Genomic DNA, 19547 nt, shown 5'->3' with positions numbered 1-19547 from the left:
CGCTAATCCCAATCCGGATGTACTTACTAATCTTTGAATCCTCGGAAAAGCAACATATCCGCGAGAACAAGAGCGCCAACAAAGCAGACTACATTTTGGAGTCAGGATTGTTATTTATTCCGTAAATCCGTGATATTTCGCCACTACGTTTTGTATATAAAGAGGATCAGGATGTGTATCTAGAGGGGATTTTAGAGGACGTGCAAATCAGAGTCAATTATTCCTCACCCAAATTGTACGCTGCTATCAGAGCCTAACCCCGTTCGGACTAGTACCAAAAGATTCCAATATTGGGGTTACCTCACGTGACGATCATACTGCGAGATTAGTCTTTTCACCTATACGTACTCCTTACAACTGCATCGTTGCTCGTCATCTCTCACTGACACGCATTCAAGACTTGATTTTCCCGCCCTATGTACCATAGATTCATAGTGCCGTTACATACAAAGACACTTGCCTACACTTGCCTCCTTCTATCTTATCTATCCGTAGGCCGCGGGAAATAAAGGGTTAGCAATACAAAAAAATGTCAGAATTGGTAAGACTGGGGTTCGAACCCAGGTGACTCTCGTCAGCAGGGAATTTGGCAAAAATTGCCTCCTTAAATCTGCCGCCTAATTGGCCAATGTTAGCACTAGAACTGTGTAAATAAGTAGTGCAAACACGACTTACCTTAACCACTCGGCCATCTTACCACTTAGTTCTTATGTGCTACACTAGGCGAGTATTAGCGTCAAGCATTATGTTGAAGTCAGACGAGATGTTGGGATGGATTCTTGCGTTTGTTAGGATAAAATCCGTCTGATTTTTCACTCCGAAGTCTCTGATCGACCCGTTCAAACGTTTACTTTATTCCAGCTCTTTTCACCAATTTCCTTCACCCCTGGCATCTAATTCCAACTACATAAGACTTGCGCAGATGTTTGCATTTCGTGGGACAATCGTCAGAGAATTGCATATTGATGGGATCTATCGAGTGTTCTCTAGTGTTGTTTTTAAGCTCAGTCAACTCATATCAGGTTGCTGTTCGTATTTCAACATCACGTCATGACAATTTCAAAGATCAATCTGCAATCTGGATATCGCGCACAAGGAGTCCACTAGCTGTAGAATAACCTAATGATCCGACCTCACACACCGTTTTCTTCATCACTCGCCAACAGGTCGTAATTCTTGAATTCGCGTGGTGGAACCTTTCGCTCAAAGAGGATATCCAACTCTTCAAATGTCCTGTTTTTCGATTCCGGCAACCTGAAAAAACACCATACGTAACAAACCAAACTAATGGCGCCGAAAAGAAAGCCAGCTTTCCCACGCCAATCCCCTTCGTCGGAGTTGAGCATATACGGCAAGATAACAGTGAAGACAATGTTGGCGGCAGCTTGAACTGCAGTCGCTATGGCGATAGTACGACCGCGAAGACGGGTAGCTGAGATTTCTGATATGATGACGAAGCAAATCGGGCCGACTGTAGTCTGATAGATGAAGGTCCATATGTCCATTAGAGTGGCTTGGGCCCAGACAACGCCGGAATCGTTGCGGCCAAAATCTAGAAAGCCGATAACGAAGAGGATGATTGTCATGAGAATCATGCCGCTGTTGTAAATGGTACGGCGACCGAACTATAAAAGACCACGATCAGTATAGGTGACGGCAGATTCTTGGTAAGATAAACCCACCCGTAGCATCAATGGCCATGATAGACATGTTCCTACAAATCCGAGGGCGGTATTACCGACGCCCACTAATGAGAAGCAACATTAGTATGAACATAGCCAATTCCCCTTCATGTAGTTCGACTTACTATTAAACGATTCCGAGACATCCAAGCCTGCCGTTTCAAAGAAAAAGGTAGCATATGCAATCAGCGGATTACCACCGATGACCTGAATGAGATATACCATAACAGATATTTCAGTCCGGAAAAGATTAGCTTTCTTGAAACAGTCCCAGTAGGTTGTCGTGGCTTCAATTTCCCGCTCTAGTAGATCGGTTTGCTCAATCATGACCAGCATTCCCTCGATATCCGGACAATTCTTTGCGGACGAGAGTCTAACCAGTGATTTGCGAGCGTCTTCCATCCTATTCTTGCGCACTAGCCAGTATGGACTTTCAGGGGCAAACGCGAGACCGGCGAGCAGCACCGCAGGCCATACCCATTGAATGGCAAAGGGTGCTTTGTAGGCCCATTCGTCCGATCGGCTCTCAAGGCCGGCTGCAACCCCCTGTGCAATGAACTGGCCGATGACGAAGGCAAGATTGACTGATGCTGTTAGGACTCCACGGAGAGCAAGAGGGCAGATCTCGGAGGCATATGTGGGAGCAATGACGACATAAAATCCGTATGCAAGGCCTCCAAGGATTTCTCCAGCGCATAGCATGCCGATACTAGTTGAGAAAAACTGCACAAAGACGAAGGCTATAGACCATACACAGCATATAGCCAGCGTCAACCGGCGTCCCAGTTTTTCCAAAGGCCAACCGCAGGCAAGCGCTCCAAGCACTTGGCCAATGGGGTTTCCCTTTCATAACGGTCATGTTCATCAGAACTACTGCGAATATCAATGACGTTGTTACTTACCATGTTCAAGGCCATCTGCCATGGAGCCGAAATGATATAAGTATCGTTGTATTTATAACCGAATCGCCGCTGAAAAGCAGGTAGCGCGAAGAACGTAGTGATTATCTGCGCATCAAATCCAGCCATGACGACAGCGACACAGAAAAGCGTTGCCCATCCTACAGCCTTCGGCCATTGGCGGACAGCCTCCCAGAATGTGGTCTCATGTTCTGCAATTGTAATACCACGGGTCTGCTCAATTGCGAGCACGTTGCCTTTATAAGGGCCAGCATCATCGGTGAGTACTGGAGCAAGTGAGCCGGAAGCGATAGGCTTGGTATCTGGATCTTCCATCTTGACTTGTGTGAAGAACGGGAGATTGGATGGAATAGAGGCACGATTTCGGGAGCATGAACCAGAAATGAAAGTGAGAATCCTTCAGATGACCGCCTTTATAGGTGAGATATAGTCTAGGTACTAAGCTAATAAAGTTCTTATCTGTGCACGAGGTGGTACCTTTAAGTTGCCTCAGGACACACACGACCCTTGTGGTTATTGGACGCGCTGATTGGTCAATGTGATTGGTTAATAATGCGGGGTATGAGCTTAACTAATGATATCCTGCGCTCTCATTGGCATAGCCAGCTTGCCAAGGAATATTTTTCCGTCAAGTCGTTCACACCGTTTACGCCTGAGGCATCTCTTATCTTACGGCCTCAGGCAGATATAGGTTGCTGGTCTTGCCCTAACAAGAATCGTCAAGTGGATGTCAGTACCATTTTTCTCGATAGGCCCCCGGAAAATTGCAATTAGGATATCCTTCTGATCATCTTGTCAATAAGACCTACTTTACGCTACCTGTGAGGCTGATCAGGATACGATCGGATCCTAGTCGGCAGACTCGGCACTGTGTCTATAAGCTACCTCTCATCCGCATCCATATTAGCATTTACGATTACAATATGCTTCACAGATTGATCAAGAAAATATCTTATTGCTATAAAAAAGAAATCAGTGTCTTGCGTTGCGTGTAAATGTCTCTTCGTCAGACCATTCGGGTGTTGGGGTTCCGCACAGCTTAACCCTAAGAGTCAAACCCCTAGCCCTAACAGTCCAACATAAGCTGATCCGACCAATAATGAGGCTTCTATCACCAAGTATGGGCTGATCTATAAACATTGGCAATGAACTGATGTTCTCCTTGGAAGGAAGGAAAGTGGCAGACTTGAAGTTCCATCGTCAGTTTTATACCTCCTGCCATCTCCCTCTTTCTCTTCCCACAAACTTAACACTCCCTTGTACTCAACCCACCTCCCACTCTTCTTGTTTGTATCTATCTTCGATATGGACTCTTCAATTGTGTCTTTTTTTCCTTCGTTCTCTATGCTTTTTCAAGCTTCGGCAATTCTTATTGCATTGATCGGGTTGAGCGTTCTAGTGAACGTCGTGTCTCAATTAGTTGCCAATAGGCAGGGGAACAACCCTCCGCTGGTATTTCATTACTTTCCCATAATTGGGAGTACAGTCAGCTATGGCAAGCATCCACTGAAGTTCTTCGAGGAATGTAGACAGAAAGTGCGTGATTGTCTACCCTTTTCTCTCTCTCGATTAGTGTTGCTGACCATGTTTCTGCCAAAGTACGGAAATGTATTTACCTTCATCCTGGTTGGACGACGTGTTACTGTGTATCTCGGTGCTCAAGGGAATAACTTTGTGTTAAACGGAAAGCAAAGCGAGCTATCAGCAGAAGATGTCTACTCGCGTTTGACGACCCCGGTCTTTGGTTCCGGCGTTATTTTTGACTGTGAAACTAGCAAATTCCTGCAACAAAAAAAGGTATCCAATGACCCCAAAGCTGAAAATCAAGACACCGAAAGCTGACTGATGTTGAAGTTTATAAAATTCGGACTGAGCCAACCCGCACTCGAGTCTTACGTCCGAATAATTGCCAAAGAAGCCACCGATTTCTTCAAGACATATCATGACTTCAACGTGAAAGAAAAAAGCAAGACAGGAATACTTGAGGTCACTTCCGCGATGGCCGAATTGACCATATACACAGCCTCCTCATGCCTTCAAGGGGCTGAAGTACGTCAACAATTCTCATCAGGGGGTTCTCGTATCGCCAACCTGTACCACGACCTCGATATGGGATTTACGCCAATCAACTTCTTTCTCCCATCATGGGTTCCTCTTCCTCGAAACCATAGAAGAGACGTTGCACAACGAGAGATGACCCGGTTCTATACTGATATCATCACAAAGCGTCGTCTGCACGAACTACAGAAGACGAAAACTAGCGCAACGGCCGAGAATGCTGAGGCGAAGGATATGATTTGGAATCTCATGCGCAATAGCACATACAAGGATGGAAGTAAACTATCCGACAGGGATATTGCGCATATAATGATTGCATTGCTCCTCGGAGGACACCATTCAAGTTCTGCGGTTATTGCGTTTTCAATATTGAGCCTAGCTTCCAACCCTGTCATCCAGGAAGAGCTTTATGAAGAGCAAGTGCGAGAACTTGGCGATGGAGAATTAACATACGACAAACTTCAAAGGCTCAAGCTTCATGCAAACGTCATCAAGGAAACGCTCCGGTTGTATAATCCAATTCATTCAATCATGCGTCTTGCGCGGAAACCTCTGCTCGTCCCCGTCCGAGAAGATAACAACGACAGCCATGCTCGGCAGCTTCTTATACCACAAGGGGACATTCTTCTCGCCAGTCCGGCATTTTCTGCTCGTGATGGTTCTTACTTCTCCAACCCCTTGAAATGGGATCCTCATCGGTGGGAGGGGAATGATGCCATCCACTACAATGATGACGACGACTCATTGGGCAAAGGTGCGAATAGCCCTTATTTACCTTTTGGCGGAGGCAGACATAGGTGTATCGGAGAGAAATTTGCATATATACAGCTGGGCGTGATTCTAGCGATTTTTGTCAAATCGTTCCGGGTTACGGCCATTGACAAGAGTGATGGCTCTTTATTGGAGATTGATTATTCGGTATGTTACCACACATCGTTGTCCACTTCCTAGCGGCTAGATTAAGATGCTGATATGCGTTTCGATGTCAAGTCGTTGTTCTCGAGGCCTCAATGGCCTGGTAAGGTCGCCTGGGAACGCAGACCTTGTCAAGCATAGACGCCAGTTCCGGTCCGGGCTGCTTTGTAACATGTCGGAACGGATTGACATGAGAGTTGGATGTATACCTCAATTCCGGAGGTCTAACAAAGCCAGCTTGACAATCCGATTGTACGATAAGCCCAGAATCTATCTTCAACCGTAGCAGGAACATCCAAGGCAAGATTAAAGCTATCCCCAATAAAAAAGTTATCATCCGCTTCAACTTCATTTCTTCCATGGCAAGATGGCCGAGCGGTCTAAGGCGTAAGTTTCCTCCATTTGGCACGTTTCACTCCAATCACTGTCTAACTCGCGGATATAGGCTGCATTCAAGTGGTTCTTGTAGGGGCAAACCTCTATAGGGTACACTATGCCAGGTCTCCTGGCATAGAAATTCGCAGTCTCGCAAGAGGCGGGGGTTCGAATCCCCCTCTTGTCAAGCATCTCTTCGGAGTTTATATTTTTTGTCATCTTTTGGGCCTCCTCTTTCTCTTTTTTCTTTTTGTTGTACAATGATGGAGTCTGCGGTTGTGGGGTGGCGCCGAATCGCTAAGCGTGAAGGCCTGATCCACAAGGACACGGAACCAATGGACGAATTGCAAATGAGGTGAATTCAAGAACCTTTCGAGAACTCTTCGTATGTATGGTAGACTAAATCATCGTAAAGTCTTAAGAGTATCGGAAAAGCAAGCTTGAAATCTAGGTGTCGTTATCCGATACTTTTTTCATCTGTTACAGTAGTTAAGGTTAAGATTAGTCACGTGAAAAGGTGCTTAGAGTAAAAGTGGCAGCAAATTTTTGACTCGATAATTGCAGTCAACACTGTCAACAAGTGAATTGGAAGAGAGAGAAGAAAAAAAAGTAAGATGGGACGCCACACGCCAGTGCAAACCCATCCATCCGTGTCTATCAGAGCATCGTCATGGACCCAGATTCCCCTTCGTCCTATCATCATGAAAAAAATAGTATATACAAGTAGTGTTTAAAAAAAATAGTTTAAAAGTCATCACTGTCAAGGTCTCGTTTTCGTCTTCCACCGCCTGATTTTCGTTTCCCTTCATTATTATGATCACTTCCATCTTCATCGTTCTTTCGCGCTGGTTGATCCGGTACTTTTGAGCATATATCTGCTAAAAAGTCGAGGACTTCGTCTTTGGCGACGGCTTGTTTCAAGTGCGCGGCCGTGACTCGTTTTGAATTTCGGTCTCGGGCTTCCTGTGCGGCTTTGGTGACGAGGGAGATCATGAATAGTTCAAGTGCTTTGGCTTTAGGGAGCGATGTTAGTCATTAATAAGTTTCTCCAAAGATAGAAACTGAGAAGGATGAGAACCGTACAAACTGCGATTGGCGTTACTTGAGCCACTTTCCCGACCTCCTCATCCGCTTGCATAATACGTTTTATCCTGGCTACTGGAAATTTCGTTTTCACGTCAATGCCATCCCACGGTTTCGGTATACGTTCGTCTGATTCTGCTTCCTTTTTGGGCGCGACGTGTTGGTCGAATATGAAGTTTTGTTCGGATTGATGAGCAGCGGGAGATTGGACATGGGCGTGGATTGATGGAGGAGGTTGTGTTTGGGTCTGAGCTTGAGCTGACAAGCGAGCACTTCGTCTTGCCATGTCGTCAAAGGCGTTACTGTCGTAGGCGTTATTATCGAGAGTAGTATTATGATTAAGATAAAGAAACGGTTGGTGGTATGGTTGATGAACGTGGTTATTGACGACTGGAGGTTGATAGCCAGAGGCAAAAAACGGTGAGGCGTCGTAGGAAGCGCGTTGACCGAGAGGGCTAGCGAGGTAGGGTGGTTGTGGCTGATACGCGTTGTTGTTGTTGTCGTTGTCGTTGTTATTGAAGGTGTTGTTCGGGAAGGATGGGAAGGAGGAAAAATCTGGGGATCGCGGCCGGTAAGAGCTCTCCGGGTCTGTCATATTCTGGTGTTCTTTGGCGACGGGTTATTAACAATCGTCCTCTTTTATCTTTCTCGTCTTTCGTCTTTTTATATCTTTCTCGCGAAGTCTTTCTTTTCTCTTCAAGGATTGGCTGCTTACAGAGCAGACCCACACTTGACAAGGAATTAAGGCTTTGAGCTTACCTGGTGTGGCTGACAAGATAAATGAATTGTCAACGAATCAGAAGATGAAGAAAACCGGCCCTTGCAAAAAAGCAGGGAAAGTCGTTGGTCGCAAGCCAAGAGGCGTATATCGAGTTACTTGGATATGGCCTGATAGCTATGTCAAACCCTCACAAGTACAAAACTCCAGATCGCTAAAGATAGATCGGACGCAATTCTATCCTGAAAGAGATGAAACAGCGCCAATTCAAACGGGCCGCTTTCTAAGTCTTAGTCTCTGTAGCCTTTCGTTGTTCTCGTTGCTCTGCTTGCGATGCTTTTCCATCTAGATAAGATGGTCCAAGCTTCTCAGAAGTATATTTTCAATTTTCAGTGCGGTGTTGAGAGTGCGTGGCGCAAAGGCAGGCGCAGCATAAATTGACAGAGGTGGGGCGGTATCAAGGTAAGAAAGTGGGGGAAATGTGCGTGGAAGTAATAGAAACAAGTTCTTCTCAGTCCTCTGGAGCGCGGGTCGCAGCAGCCCTTTTAACCCTGCGCGGTCCAGCTCCTGGCTTCACGTGTGATGGGCCTGGCTCAGCTCTCGACCTATCACACCGCCGCATGCCGTAGTGGGTGTCTCGCTGACGATTTTGATTGACTCGTCTGTGGTGTAAGATACCGCGTATTTACACTGGTATTTTACCAGGGTCTGCGCTCTGCCAATAGAATCGCGCAAACTGCTGCAAAATTTCATCCCTATTAGCCTAATGATCCGCGCTAGTACCAATCGGCGCTTACGTATTTTAATGTCATCATTTTTCATCTCAAAACATTCACGCGTCATCAACATCTTCCTTTACTATGAGTGTTTTCAGGATCTTCTATACGAGTATACTTGGCCGATATCCGCCTGATCGAATCTGTTCGACCTATTGCCCGCCATATACAAGCTACTGCATGTCATCATAAATAAATGTTATGGATCATCAGTCTGGAACCATAATGTTATCCCATGATGCCGATGAAAACTTCAGCCTAGGAATGACTCACAGCTGTTACTTGAAAATTAATATCATCTTCTACAGCCTTGAGCTCAATGTACACTATTTTACTTGTGCTAATCCAAACAGGCACCAGGGTATGACCACACATATTGTCCCATGATGATAAGAGTTAAGGACGAGATGTCGAGCCAAAGAGGCATGCTAGGCTGAGGCCGGGAACCTTGACAGTTCTACGGTATCGCCGCTGTCTCTTTCTCGAGAAGCTTGCATCGATGACTGACCAAATTACTTGATCTAATCTGAGGACTGGTGGCTCATCTACTCCTTCGGCAATATATGAACATCTGGCACATATCATTCCACGGTTACCTAAAATATAGATATAGATATCATGTATCTTTAAAGCCCCCTCAAAGTCTCCATAGTAATCATATCGAGATTAGACTCCTATAACGCGTATCACTATATCTGTTGACTCCCTGGTCGAATTTTAGGGTGCCGGTCGGTGGAAGGTTCATCCGTTCCGTCCGTAAAGTAACTCCAAGTCTAGATGCGGAGCACACTCAAAACCTGCCTCGAAAAATCATTAGACATCAACAATGTCTTTCAGAGACCGGACAACAGATTGATTCGTTTGACCCTGGATCTATGTGTTGCTCCGTCATGCCCGTCGCTATAGATGCTCTGTTCTGTGCCGCTATACCCTCCTGAAACAGATTCTCGGAAATAAAAAAGGGTTGTCTCGCGACAGCACCTGGTTCACGATGGCTGGTGCCGAGCTTTCTCAAAGTCTGTTAGATATCATCTCGTGAGTCATTTACCATCAATTGTCAAGCGCAGAATGATATTGACGGATCTAGTTCTCTCACACAAGATGATATCCCATTCAAACTACGTTGCGCCATTTGCAACAACCTGGCAATCAATGCATTTCGCCTGCCATGCTGTGACCAGGCCATATGTGAAAGTTGTATGTCGAATGCCGAGTCATCTTACTTTGTTTCATAGCGTTTAGAACTAACAACTAGCTTAGGCCAGGCGTCACTACCCGAAAGCTGCCCAGTCTGCGAGCATAACCCTGTCTCTCCCGATCTGTGCAAGCCGAACAAAGCGCTTCGTACCACACTGAAGGCCTTCCTGCGAACAGAAGAGAAGAAGCGAGAGAAAGATCGGCCACCTACTACACCAACTGTGACAGCAGCTCCGGCTGCGGTATCCAATGTTCCTGTCGAGGCCAAAGAGGAAACGGCCGTCTCTGCGCCGACGAACTCGGATAATGCTGTGTCGGAGGAAGCCATACCAGCTGAACCTGCTTCCGCCGGAGATATTGAGAAAACAGTTGATGAGAACGACGCCGTGACTAGAGCTCCACCCCTCCAGGTTTGTCTAGCTCATCTTACTTGTCTGTATTACTTTCTGACTTTCTTTAGGAGAATGGAAGCTTGGTTCCTGCGGACAAAAATGAAATCGATCCTACCTCAGCGGATAGCGTGTCAGTCGATGCTAAAGCTATCGACAGTACCGATGCCCAGCCTTCGCAGTCGGAAGGCGAAACGAACCCCGTGTACCCAAACATGGGAGTCGGCATGGCACAGGGTATGATGCCTGGTATGGGGTGGGCTGGTCAGGATATGGGTGCGATGGCAAAATTCATGCCTGCTGCTATGGGTAATTTTCAAAACACCATGGGTGAGTTGACCTGATATCTACATGCGTCTATCTTGACTTCAACTAACGTGATTAAGGAATGCCTGGAATGGGTCCGATGAATGCGGCTCAAGGAATGTTCGGAGGTTTTGGTATGACCATGAATAATATGAGCAATGGCATGAATATGGGATATGGTACAGAGCAGCAAATGTATAACAATTGGGACAACTCTCAAAACAATATGTACAATCCAAATCCGTACTCGAATGGTATGGGCCAAGATTATGGTGCCTCTGGATATGCTGGATACATCAACGGGAACTATTCTCAAATGCAGCAATACCCTAACCAAAATTTCCAAAATGGCTATTATGGAAATGGCCCTGGATATATGAGAGGCGTGGGACGAGGCCGTGGTCGCGGTTATTATCGTGGCCGTGGTGGGTATGATCATGCTAACTACTACCAACAGAACTACCGAAATAATGTATCTCAGGGCCCCATGAACCAGGAAGCAGGGGGACAAACTGAAGATGATATTAAAAGGTTCAACAACGAGCTAGCTCCGGGTGGCGGTGGTGATGATTATTTAACAGACGGCCCGCCCAAAGATAGTACTACCATAACTGGACCAGAAAATGGGAAGGACTCAAACGTCGTTGACAGTACAGACCGGACTGATATGTTGCCCGATTCTAATATCAATGGTGAACCTGCTGGCCATGATGGAGATTCTACGAGCCAATTACAAGGTATTCCTACTATTGACAGTATTGATAACGATTCATCTATGGATTACTCAAGAGGGCCAATGCCGGTCATGGATCACGGATATGGTCGTGGTAGAGGTTTTGGTCGGGGAGGATTCATGACGCACCGCGGTGGTTTCTACAATATCAACATTCAAGGTCCACCTACTGGACAGGGTGTCGCTGGGGCTCCGGTCGCTCCCCGCGCTATGCGTGAGGGCGGCAATAGGAGCCGATTCTCTGGGTCGAGGCGAACTGCTTCAATTTCGCAGACGGCCGAGAACAGCTCACGCGGGTAAGCTTCTTATCTACCATGTGTCTCCCAGTATAGCATCAATGACTAACCACGTTCCTAGCGCAACCCCGTCAATAGCACAAGAGAACATGGTTCCGCACTCACCTTCTGTTGTCGAACACAAAACATGTTCACCATCACCGTCCAGAGAAAGGTCTCCCAGGCGATCGCACCCTCAATCACCACCTACTCCAGAATCTCGACAATCCCGGGCTCATCGCAGAGATCGATCTGAATCTGCGCATGATAGTATTGACGACGACAAAGAAGCTCGAAAAGATCGCCATGGACGATCCCACCGAGATGAGAGAGACTTTGACTCGCGCTCGCAGTCGCGGTCACGCTCACCATCGCAGACAGCTCGACGCTCATCCCATCGTTCCGGAAAGGATGGGGTTCATAAGTCTAGCCATCGGTCATCCAGACTTCGCCGTCGTGGCAGCCGCAGTGAAAGTCGGCATCGTGATCGTAATCGCGGATCTGCCACCATGGCCACAAATGGTGACGACAAATACGATCTTGCGAGACGGATAACGAATGCCCAGCGACTTGGTAAAGGCTCTTCGTCAAGTCGCCATGAAAAGGAATCGCGCAAGCGTGATCGTCATGAAAGCGACCGTGGTACTGATCGGGAGAGAGACCGCCGTCGAGAGCGGGACAAACCGCGTGACAGGGATCATGAACGAGACCGTGGGAAAGATCGCAAACGTTCCCGTCGCGAGCGTTCCCAGTCAGGCGATGAGAGCGACTCTTCACATCGTCATTCCCGTCCCTCCAAGCGTAGCCATCGTGATGGTGGTTATGATGTCGTTGAAAAAGAAAGCAGCAGACCTTCAGAAAGAGAAAGCGATCGCACAGACTCGAGCAAAGATCCACATACATTAGAGCGCGAAGCTCGCAATCGGGAGCGGTTGGTGAAGGAGAAACAACGTCGGGATGCAATGACTACAGAGCATCGTGACAGCAGGAACCCCCGCCGTCAGCATGAAAGTGGACGAAGACTCAATTACAAATACGAAGGTGACGATGATGACATGTCTCGCGTCGAGAAAGAGCGTGAGGCTGGTCGGTGGAGATAGTTTCTATCTTTGTCTCGAGGACTATCTTCAGATGTATAGACTGAAAACAATCAATATATCTTCTCCTGCAATCTTGCATCTCTAGTAGCTAGTCCTATTCAAAGTTGAAAGCGGTACTTGAATGGGGAATAGCATCGAAGACCTCAGAAGCAGACGAGAAGTCTGCCCTCCATGTCTGACCATCTTAGCATTGGGAATCAGGAAGAATTAAATATAGATGAATATTTCACATAACTTTTCATACATATTAAAGATAAATGCTTTTCCGTAGCATCAATAAAATGTGTTGATATCACGTGCCAACTTTACGATAAGATTAACTGTCGGAGTGAATATAAACCGATTTTCTACCAACCACAAACTTCAGCGCCGGTCGACACACACATATATGTATACGGCAATGACCAACTCATGATATGAAGCGAACGTATGAGGTATGGCTTTTTTTTCTCCGTGTTTATGAGCTTTCTAATAGTCAATGATTAGAATGCACTCAAATTACTTGAGTCCCGTCGGCGTACGGCTCGACCAAAGACTCCTGCCGCGCTGAATGCCGGTGTAGCAACACCAGCTCCTAGCTCCCAGACATTAAGAGGCATACCCAGTCTGGCTGGGATGAAAGAGTGGCTTGAAGCTCTAGGACATTCGGTACGTAGACGTCATTAATCTCGGGCATCACATTTGTCATCATTCTCATCAATATCTAGACAAACGATATCAACGACTTGAACATCATCCATGTCGCAGGAACCAAGGGTAAAGGCAGTACATGCGCATTTACTCGCTCATTTCTTCATGCGCACGGTTTGCGAACCGGGTTCCCCAAGCGCGTCGGCCTTTATACTGGTCCTGATCTACAATCTATCCGAGAAAGAATTCAGATAGACAATCAACCCATCACCGAAGATTTATTTACAAGATACTTTTTCGAGGTGTGGGATCGGCTTTTGCCGTCTGATAGGTCTGATACCAACAATGAAGGCCTCCGACAGCCTCGCTATTTGCAACTATTAGCTTTGTTGGCTTTCCATACTTTCATTAGAGAACGGGTACAAGCAGCTATATTCGAAACTCATCATGGAGGTGAATATGATGCTACTAATGTCATATCGCAACCAGTAGTCACTGCCATCACGTCTCTTGGTATGGATCATGTCATGCAGTTAGGTCCTACGATTGAGGATATCGCTTGGCATAAATCGGGGATATTCAAGCCAGGCGTTCCGGCATTCTCAGCGCCACAGGATCCAGGTCCGGTTGAGGTTATGCGCCGGCGCGCGGAAGAGAAGAATGCACCGTTGAAGTTCGTCTCTATCAATGAAAACTTGCTGGAGAATAAAAAGGTTCTGGCTGTGCCAGTTCAGCGGATCAATTGCTCCTTGGCTCTGGAAATAGCACAGTGTTTCTTGCGGGCGAAAGCACCGAAATATGTAATGGATGATGATCTTGTGCGTGAGGGAGTTCAAAATTTTAGCTGGCCCGGCAGATTTGAGATCATCCAGGACGGTGCAATACGGTGGTTCTTGGATGGGGCACATAACCCGCTGAGCCTGATACAGGCCTCAAAGTGGTTTGCGGACAACACAGCTTCAGGGACGAAAAAGTAAGTACGAGGTTCGATGACTTGACCGTAGCTAACAACACTCTTCTCGACCAGATGCCGCATCCTTATTTTTAGTCATTACTCAGAAGAAAGAGATGGGGTGACGCTCGTCGAGGAGCTAGCTCGTGCACTGCTGGAGAATGATGCACGGCCAGATAAAGTCATCTTCACCACCTACAATGAGAGGAAAGATGGTACGAGGCGAATCGGTAAGTTGGCATGTCGGGATTGTTAGAAAACCCTGTCAAAATGTGACTAATACATGATAGACAAGACCCTCAGGATTCCGGAAACACCCTTTCCAGATTTGCGCACAGTATACGCTACTTTATGGGAACAGAAGGATCCACGAGCTATGATTTATAAAGAACCAACAATTGAAGACACCTTGGCACTTGCTAGAAGGGTTGCAGCGGAAAACGAGGGGGCCCAGATTCTAGTAACGGGAAGCTTACATTTGGTTGGAGGTGCACTTAGCACCTTGCGGCCATAGTACGTGAATACCTACGGCTTAGGTCGATATTATCCATGCTGTCCCTCTCTTACAGCTACCCGGAACCTATTGGAGCAAGTCAATAGGCCATAACAGCTTGGCCGGATATAGACCCCAGCACCGGAGCGGAAAAATTCATACGTCCTTAGAATTAACCCCATAATAATTAACGTATGAGGCATTGAAAGATCGCATTGGTCATAACTAAAAAAATCCTTTTACAAACCCAGCCAACTTGGCACTTTTCGTCCCGGTACATACGAGCCGGCGGGGGAAGCGTTGGCTGATGTCACGATATTGTTGTTTCAGGAGTTTACAACTCAAAAAATGATTTTCCGATAGAAAGATTCGGTGCAAGTTTTCTTGTGGACAGAGATGGATGGCGGATATAATCTCTGCGCAGATGTATCAAGGTTCGGCTTCGTTTCCTTAGAACATTTTCTTCCACCACTATCACTAATCGATAAGTCAGTACTGCTATTATAGTCCAACAACATACAATTACCCGTGTTGGTAAGTGATGTATATCGTGTTGATGAGCCAGGTCTTCTTAGTACTTAGTGCATGTTCCTCGCACGAAGGTAATGGATGAACGGACCAAACTGTCCGTTATCTTGAATGGCTTCATGTTACGAAATCTTGGCAGAATAACAAAGCAACCCATGAATGGTATAAATACTTACGTTCTCCTCGACTGATAATTGCTTTGTATCACTAATTAATCAGGCTTTCGTTGTGTGTCAATTGTATATTCTCCAACCTACTCCAGGGTTTTGTCTTCCCGAGCCCTAAGCTGCCTACAATACAAGTCTCTTTCCCTCAGAATGCCGACATCGACTAGCAAACTCGCCGGCAAAAATGTATTGCTGATTGGCGGAACATCAGGAATTGGCTTTTCCGTCGCTGAAAAAGTGCTACGAGAAGGCGCCCATATCACCATCAGTTCTTCATCCGAAGAAAGGATCGCGAACGCTGTCGGACGACTTCAAAAGAGTTCCCCAGAATACGCATCAAACGTGAGAAGTTATGCGGCCGACCTTTCCATCAAAGAGAAAATCGAGAAGAACGTCGTGGGACTACTTCAATATGCTGCAAAAGACTCTACGATTGATCACGTAGTGTTCACGGCCGGAAATGTGCCACCCATGGCACCACTTCCCGAGTCAACTTTTGAGCATATAGATGCTTTTCTTAACGTGCGTTTCTACGGCGCTCTGGCAATTGGCAAATATGCACGCAAATACATAACCCCATCCAAGACGTCGTCGATAACTCTCACTTCCGGATCGCAGGCCAGTAAGCCCTCAGCATGGCTTCCACCAATCGTTTGCATGGCCGTTGAGGGAGTGGTGAAAGGTCTAGCAGTTGACTTAGCCCCTGTCCGCGTGAATGCGGCGGCGCCTGGGTTTGTTCAAACAGAGCTTCTGGAAAAGATGCCGAAAGAGATGGCGGAGGTGGGTCTTAAGATGTCCAAGAATAAGTCCTTGACTAAGGATATTGGTTACCCGGATGATACTTCTGAAGCGTATTTGTACTTCATGAAGGATACATTTGTGACTGGTATTGTGTTGAAGACCAACGGCGGCATACATCTAACTTGATTTAGTTGTCTATTGGTCGATGTAGCTTGGACTTGTAAAAAGTGTGTCCTATCTAAATGTATTTTGAGATCTAATGGTACTGACCGATTCTGCCTTTTGATATGCGTTTATACTCTTGCGTATCGCACACCTGAGATCTACAATGGGTAGATAAAGTACTTGTTTTCCAAATCAGTGAGATCCAAGAATGCCAAATCCACAGTGGTCTGGACTACCTGTCCCTCATCATCGACCTGCTTGACAACACCAACAGCTCTTGATGCCTGCTGTTGTAAAATCCATGCTCGACGCTCTTTGTTTCTCCGCGAGAGAATGAATCTGATCACTAACAAGATTACTGGAGTACCCACCCAGCTGATCACAATCTGCACTATCCATGCTGGGTAGTAACGAGGCGCATCCCTTGCGGCCCAAATCTGTGGTGAGATGATGTTCGCGATACTATACCCGACCATGAACATGACGTTGCGTAACAATTTCTTCGTGTATCCGGATGCAGTTGAGGTTGTCCAGCCCAGAGCGATGATATAGGTAATACCGAAAGTAGCCCCTGCCAGACACAAACAGGCGAGCAAGCCAATTTTGTTGTCCCAAGGAACCGTCACCATACCAATTCCACCAGCTATAGCAGGCAGAACCCAGAGCACTGACCAGTAGGCGTTTTTGTTTGGGAACCACCTCAAAAGGAAATACGCCACGACACAGCAAACTACGGAAAATCCAGCGCTGGCGACGCCAACCAAAGTTGATCCCAGGTTCGAGACACCGAGACTCAAGAATAGCAGATTCTGTTGATAGGCCAGATTATTTGAAAGCATCAGCGTAAATACCTGCAGTAAGAACAACCACGAAACAGGATCGCGAATAGTTTCAATTGCCTGGTATCGTTTGAATTGTTTCTGCTCGATGGACCCCTTGGTTGCGTCATGCACACGCTTGATAGTGTGAAGCTTTTCGGCACGACTGAGAAATTTTGCCTGCACGGGATTGTCGGGGTAGAAGAACCAGCAAAAGATGGACAGAAACAGACTCAGACTGCCGGTAATGATCATGAGAAACTTCCATGGGAGGATACTGCTCTTGCTGTATAACAGGCCGTACGCGATAAAGCCCGTGGGTATGTTTGCCCCCATACAGGAGATCCAGAATAGCGGCTGTAGGGCACTCTGTTCCTCCGGAGGGAAGAACATGCCCAAGGTGATCTCCATGGCCGGTACCAGTGATGACTCGACGAATCCGAGAAAGAAACGCAAGGGGATCAATCCGCCATAGCTCCTTGCAGTATCGTGCAGGAATATAATCAAAGCCCAGAAGAAGGTGGTGCCAGAGACGTATTTTCCCAAGGGTAGGCGTTGCATCAGATAGTGACCGGGAAATTGACCAACAATATATCCTGAGTTTGTTAGATGTTGTTAAACCGAGAAAAGAACCCTATTTGGATTGTAATTACATACCAACATAAAACAACGTATTGAGATTATTGTATTGAGTGCCATTGAGGTGTGTTTCCTCGAAAATGCCGAGCAAGGAGGCATATGACAGAGTAGACTTGTCAATCTATATCCGATTCAGTTTGTTAGCATTGCTTGAAGTGGTATGGTGTATAGATGACCTGATCATACAAATAATAGCAAATTGGTGATCGTAAGCAACAATATAATATACCAAAACAGCTTTCGGGATAGCTTCTTTTCTTCCTTTTCCGTCAAGGGCGGAGTAGAATCGCCGTATAACTCAACAAACTCGAGAGTTACGTCGGCATATTTCTTGGAGACAACCGGATTGATGTTCGCAGGTTCAGCGTTGACTGTCGTCTTCAGGTTGGCTGTCTTTTCGGACATGTTTGGTTCTGTTCTTTGTCAAAGTGAGGAGCAACTGATGTCTTATCCGATATTTAGGTATATGGCAGATGACTGCCAAGATATTTATAGTTATAAATTTCGTTCTACTTTGTTTTATTTTTTATATTATTTTTCTGAGTATTGCATGATACGGAGCACGCAATCGACGGCGACAATTAGGCCTGTCAAACCCCACCGATAAGGATTTCTTCACTACGAACTAATTTCTTTTTTTGCGCTTCTTCAGCGCTTCCTCGCGTCAAATCTCCCGCTTTGAGCCATTGGTCTGTCTCTCTACGGACATATGGAAGTCTGCGAAGCGGCCGAGGAAGATATTGAAGTGCCCACTTCTCACAGCTATACGCTATACGAGGAACAGTTGAATTCAATCCTTTAGAAATCGCGCAAGCTCCAATTAAACATCATCCAGACTATTAATTCCGACATGATTCATGAAATGTCTGCAGCGGGCAGCCGCATTCGTCAATTTTTGTTGTTACCAACACCTCGGTGTCGGAAGATTCCACCGGGCTACATTGACTTACAGGGACGAGTCTGAAAACCATATGAGAACTCAAGAAACTCTCTAATTGCGTGACTGAATACCAACCTGGTGTATCGCTACGCATGCCGATATGAGATCGAACGGCCCGACTTCTTCACATGACACAAGACCTTCGCAATGTATCTTGAGAGATGGGAGCAAGGAATTCTCTGTATATTGCTTAATTGATACCTGTGCCCTTTCTCCCAGAGGCTCTAAACTACATGGGGCAGGCGGTGCTGGCAACAGGGAGGAGCCTGGAGAACTTCCCGTCAACAGTGTATGTTCGACGAAATACACGAATTGACGTGATCCTATGCTTGGTGGAACCATTCACCCTCAAGCAGCTGCTTTGTAGTCGGACTGCCTCTCGGACCCAGTTTGATTATCTTCGAAAAGAAATCCTTTTCTTGTGTTGACATCTTACGCTGGCCAGCAAGTGAGAAGGTCTTAGATACTTAGGCAGTACATCATTCGTAACAATTGACAAAATTCCCAGCGTCTCTTAAGCAACAATCTCAGCATACAAATGTGGAAATGACCCAAATCAGATACGATAAGGACGCCGTTTATTTTGATATCTGTCAGAAGATGATTGGATCAGAAAACAATGCTTAGCTTTGATGTTCTGCATGGAGTTTAATGTTACATGTGTGTACATATCCAACGTGATGCAGCACTTTCAACCACCGAAGAACCCTCTTTGATACGTGTCCTATTTCATCCATTGAGCCTTTTTGCTGCCGAAGTGGTCAGTAAACCATCTTGGATACGCTTCAACACGATGGCGGAGGGTCCGGCGGCTAAATTATCTTGTCAACCAAGGGACGCAGATGCGGCGTCCTAGGTTGAAACTTCTAAAGAATGTCTCTCTAGTTTAAGAAGTGAAAAGGACAGGAGACTTTGAAGATTATAGTCTTATCATCATTACTACTGGG

The 19547-nt window shown here is 46.3% G+C and overlaps 6 protein-coding genes and 2 non-coding genes across 8 annotated transcripts, besides 2 other annotated features; 4 read left to right on the top strand and 4 right to left on the bottom strand.

Annotated features, from left to right (window-relative positions):
• Positions 1 to 539: 539 nt before the first annotated feature.
• Positions 540 to 698, bottom strand: TSTA_030940. The gene has a single exon. It is a non-coding gene; the product is annotated as a tRNA-Ala (tRNA).
• A 267-nt stretch (positions 699 to 965) lies between these two features.
• On the bottom strand, positions 966 to 3035 carry TSTA_030930 (MFS transporter, putative). Its single transcript, XM_002480218.1, has 4 exons — positions 2585 to 3035; positions 1808 to 2525; positions 1683 to 1747; positions 966 to 1625 (listed from the first exon to the last, which is right to left on the bottom strand). The coding sequence occupies exons 1-4, from the start codon at positions 2915 to 2917 to the stop codon at positions 1134 to 1136; spliced, it is 1608 nt and encodes a 535-aa protein (XP_002480263.1). The 5' UTR covers positions 2918 to 3035; the 3' UTR covers positions 966 to 1133.
• Positions 3036 to 3925: 890 nt separating this feature from the next.
• On the top strand, positions 3926 to 6329 carry TSTA_030910 (cytochrome P450, putative). Its single transcript, XM_002480217.1, has 5 exons — positions 3926 to 4138; positions 4202 to 4399; positions 4457 to 5578; positions 5651 to 5962; positions 6021 to 6329. Exons 1-4 carry the CDS (start codon positions 3947 to 3949, stop codon positions 5714 to 5716), a joined length of 1578 nt encoding a protein of 525 aa, XP_002480262.1. The 5' UTR covers positions 3926 to 3946; the 3' UTR covers positions 5717 to 5962; positions 6021 to 6329.
• On the top strand, positions 5937 to 6137 carry TSTA_030920. The gene has a single exon. It is a non-coding gene; the product is annotated as a tRNA-OTHER (tRNA).
• Positions 6330 to 6694: 365 nt separating the features above from the next.
• TSTA_030900 (CBF/NF-Y family transcription factor, putative) lies at positions 6695 to 8264 on the bottom strand (the record flags this gene model as incomplete). The annotated part of the gene is made up of 3 exons (XM_002480216.1): positions 7793 to 8264; positions 7034 to 7639; positions 6695 to 6963 (listed from the first exon to the last, which is right to left on the bottom strand). Exons 2-3 carry the CDS (start codon positions 7626 to 7628, stop codon positions 6695 to 6697), a joined length of 864 nt encoding a protein of 287 aa, XP_002480261.1. The 5' UTR covers positions 7629 to 7639; positions 7793 to 8264.
• Positions 7521 to 7551: a microsatellite.
• Positions 8265 to 9326: 1062 nt separating the features above from the next.
• Positions 9327 to 12751, top strand: TSTA_030890 (uncharacterized protein). Its single transcript, XM_002480215.1, has 6 exons — positions 9327 to 9562; positions 9615 to 9724; positions 9788 to 10134; positions 10185 to 10443; positions 10500 to 11448; positions 11510 to 12751. The coding sequence occupies exons 1-6, from the start codon at positions 9519 to 9521 to the stop codon at positions 12525 to 12527; spliced, it is 2727 nt and encodes a 908-aa protein (XP_002480260.1). The 5' UTR covers positions 9327 to 9518; the 3' UTR covers positions 12528 to 12751.
• A 128-nt stretch (positions 12752 to 12879) lies between these two features.
• TSTA_030880 (tetrahydrofolylpolyglutamate synthase, putative) lies at positions 12880 to 16224 on the top strand (the record flags this gene model as incomplete). The annotated part of the gene is made up of 6 exons (XM_002480214.1): positions 12880 to 12961; positions 13014 to 13175; positions 13235 to 14130; positions 14185 to 14339; positions 14400 to 14622; positions 15465 to 16224. The coding sequence occupies exons 1-6, from the start codon at positions 12944 to 12946 to the stop codon at positions 16222 to 16224; spliced, it is 2214 nt and encodes a 737-aa protein (XP_002480259.1). The 5' UTR covers positions 12880 to 12943.
• A 137-nt stretch (positions 16225 to 16361) lies between these two features.
• Positions 16362 to 18065, bottom strand: TSTA_030870 (putative allantoate permease of the major facilitator superfamily; the record flags this gene model as incomplete). Its single annotated transcript, XM_002480213.1, has 3 exons — positions 16362 to 17617; positions 17679 to 17781; positions 17847 to 18065. The coding sequence occupies 3 exons, from the start codon at positions 18063 to 18065 to the stop codon at positions 16362 to 16364; spliced, it is 1578 nt and encodes a 525-aa protein (XP_002480258.1).
• Positions 18066 to 18177: 112 nt separating this feature from the next.
• Positions 18178 to 18199: a sequence feature (AT_rich).
• Positions 18200 to 19547: the final 1348 nt, after the last annotated feature.

Source organism: Talaromyces stipitatus, genomic scaffold (assembly GCF_000003125.1).
Source record: "Talaromyces stipitatus ATCC 10500 scf_1105507295541 genomic scaffold, whole genome shotgun sequence".
NCBI lineage: Eukaryota > Fungi > Ascomycota > Eurotiomycetes > Eurotiales > Trichocomaceae > Talaromyces > Talaromyces stipitatus.
Note: the sequence above shows the minus strand (reverse complement) of the source record. Positions and strands in the feature narration are given on the sequence as shown.

What these genes read in the sequence shown, in the direction of transcription:
- TSTA_030910 (XM_002480217.1), top strand. Translation starts at nt 3,947, where the DNA reads ATGCTTTTTCAAGCTTCGGCAATTCTTATTGCATTGATCGGGTTGAGC. An exon ending in TCGAGGAATGTAGACAGAAA is followed by an intron (nt 4,139 to 4,201) that starts GTGCGTGATTGT and finishes TTTCTGCCAAAG; the next exon opens with TACGGAAATGTATTTACCTT. An exon ending in AATTCCTGCAACAAAAAAAG is followed by an intron (nt 4,400 to 4,456) that starts GTATCCAATGAC and finishes CTGATGTTGAAG; the next exon opens with TTTATAAAATTCGGACTGAG.
- TSTA_030890 (XM_002480215.1), top strand. Translation starts at nt 9,519, where the DNA reads ATGGCTGGTGCCGAGCTTTCTCAAAGTCTGTTAGATATCATCTC. An exon ending in TAATTTTCAAAACACCATGG is followed by an intron (nt 10,444 to 10,499) that starts GTGAGTTGACCT and finishes AACGTGATTAAG; the next exon opens with GAATGCCTGGAATGGGTCCG. An exon ending in GCCGAGAACAGCTCACGCGG is followed by an intron (nt 11,449 to 11,509) that starts GTAAGCTTCTTA and finishes CCACGTTCCTAG; the next exon opens with CGCAACCCCGTCAATAGCAC.
- TSTA_030930 (XM_002480218.1), bottom strand. Translation starts at nt 2,917, where the DNA reads ATGGAAGATCCAGATACCAAGCCTATCGCTTCCGGCTCACTTGCTCCA. An exon ending in GGCAGATGGCCTTGAACATG is followed by an intron (nt 2,526 to 2,584) that starts GTAAGTAACAAC and finishes CCGTTATGAAAG; the next exon opens with GGAAACCCCATTGGCCAAGT. An exon ending in TGTCTCGGAATCGTTTAATA is followed by an intron (nt 1,748 to 1,807) that starts GTAAGTCGAACT and finishes GCTTCTCATTAG; the next exon opens with TGGGCGTCGGTAATACCGCC.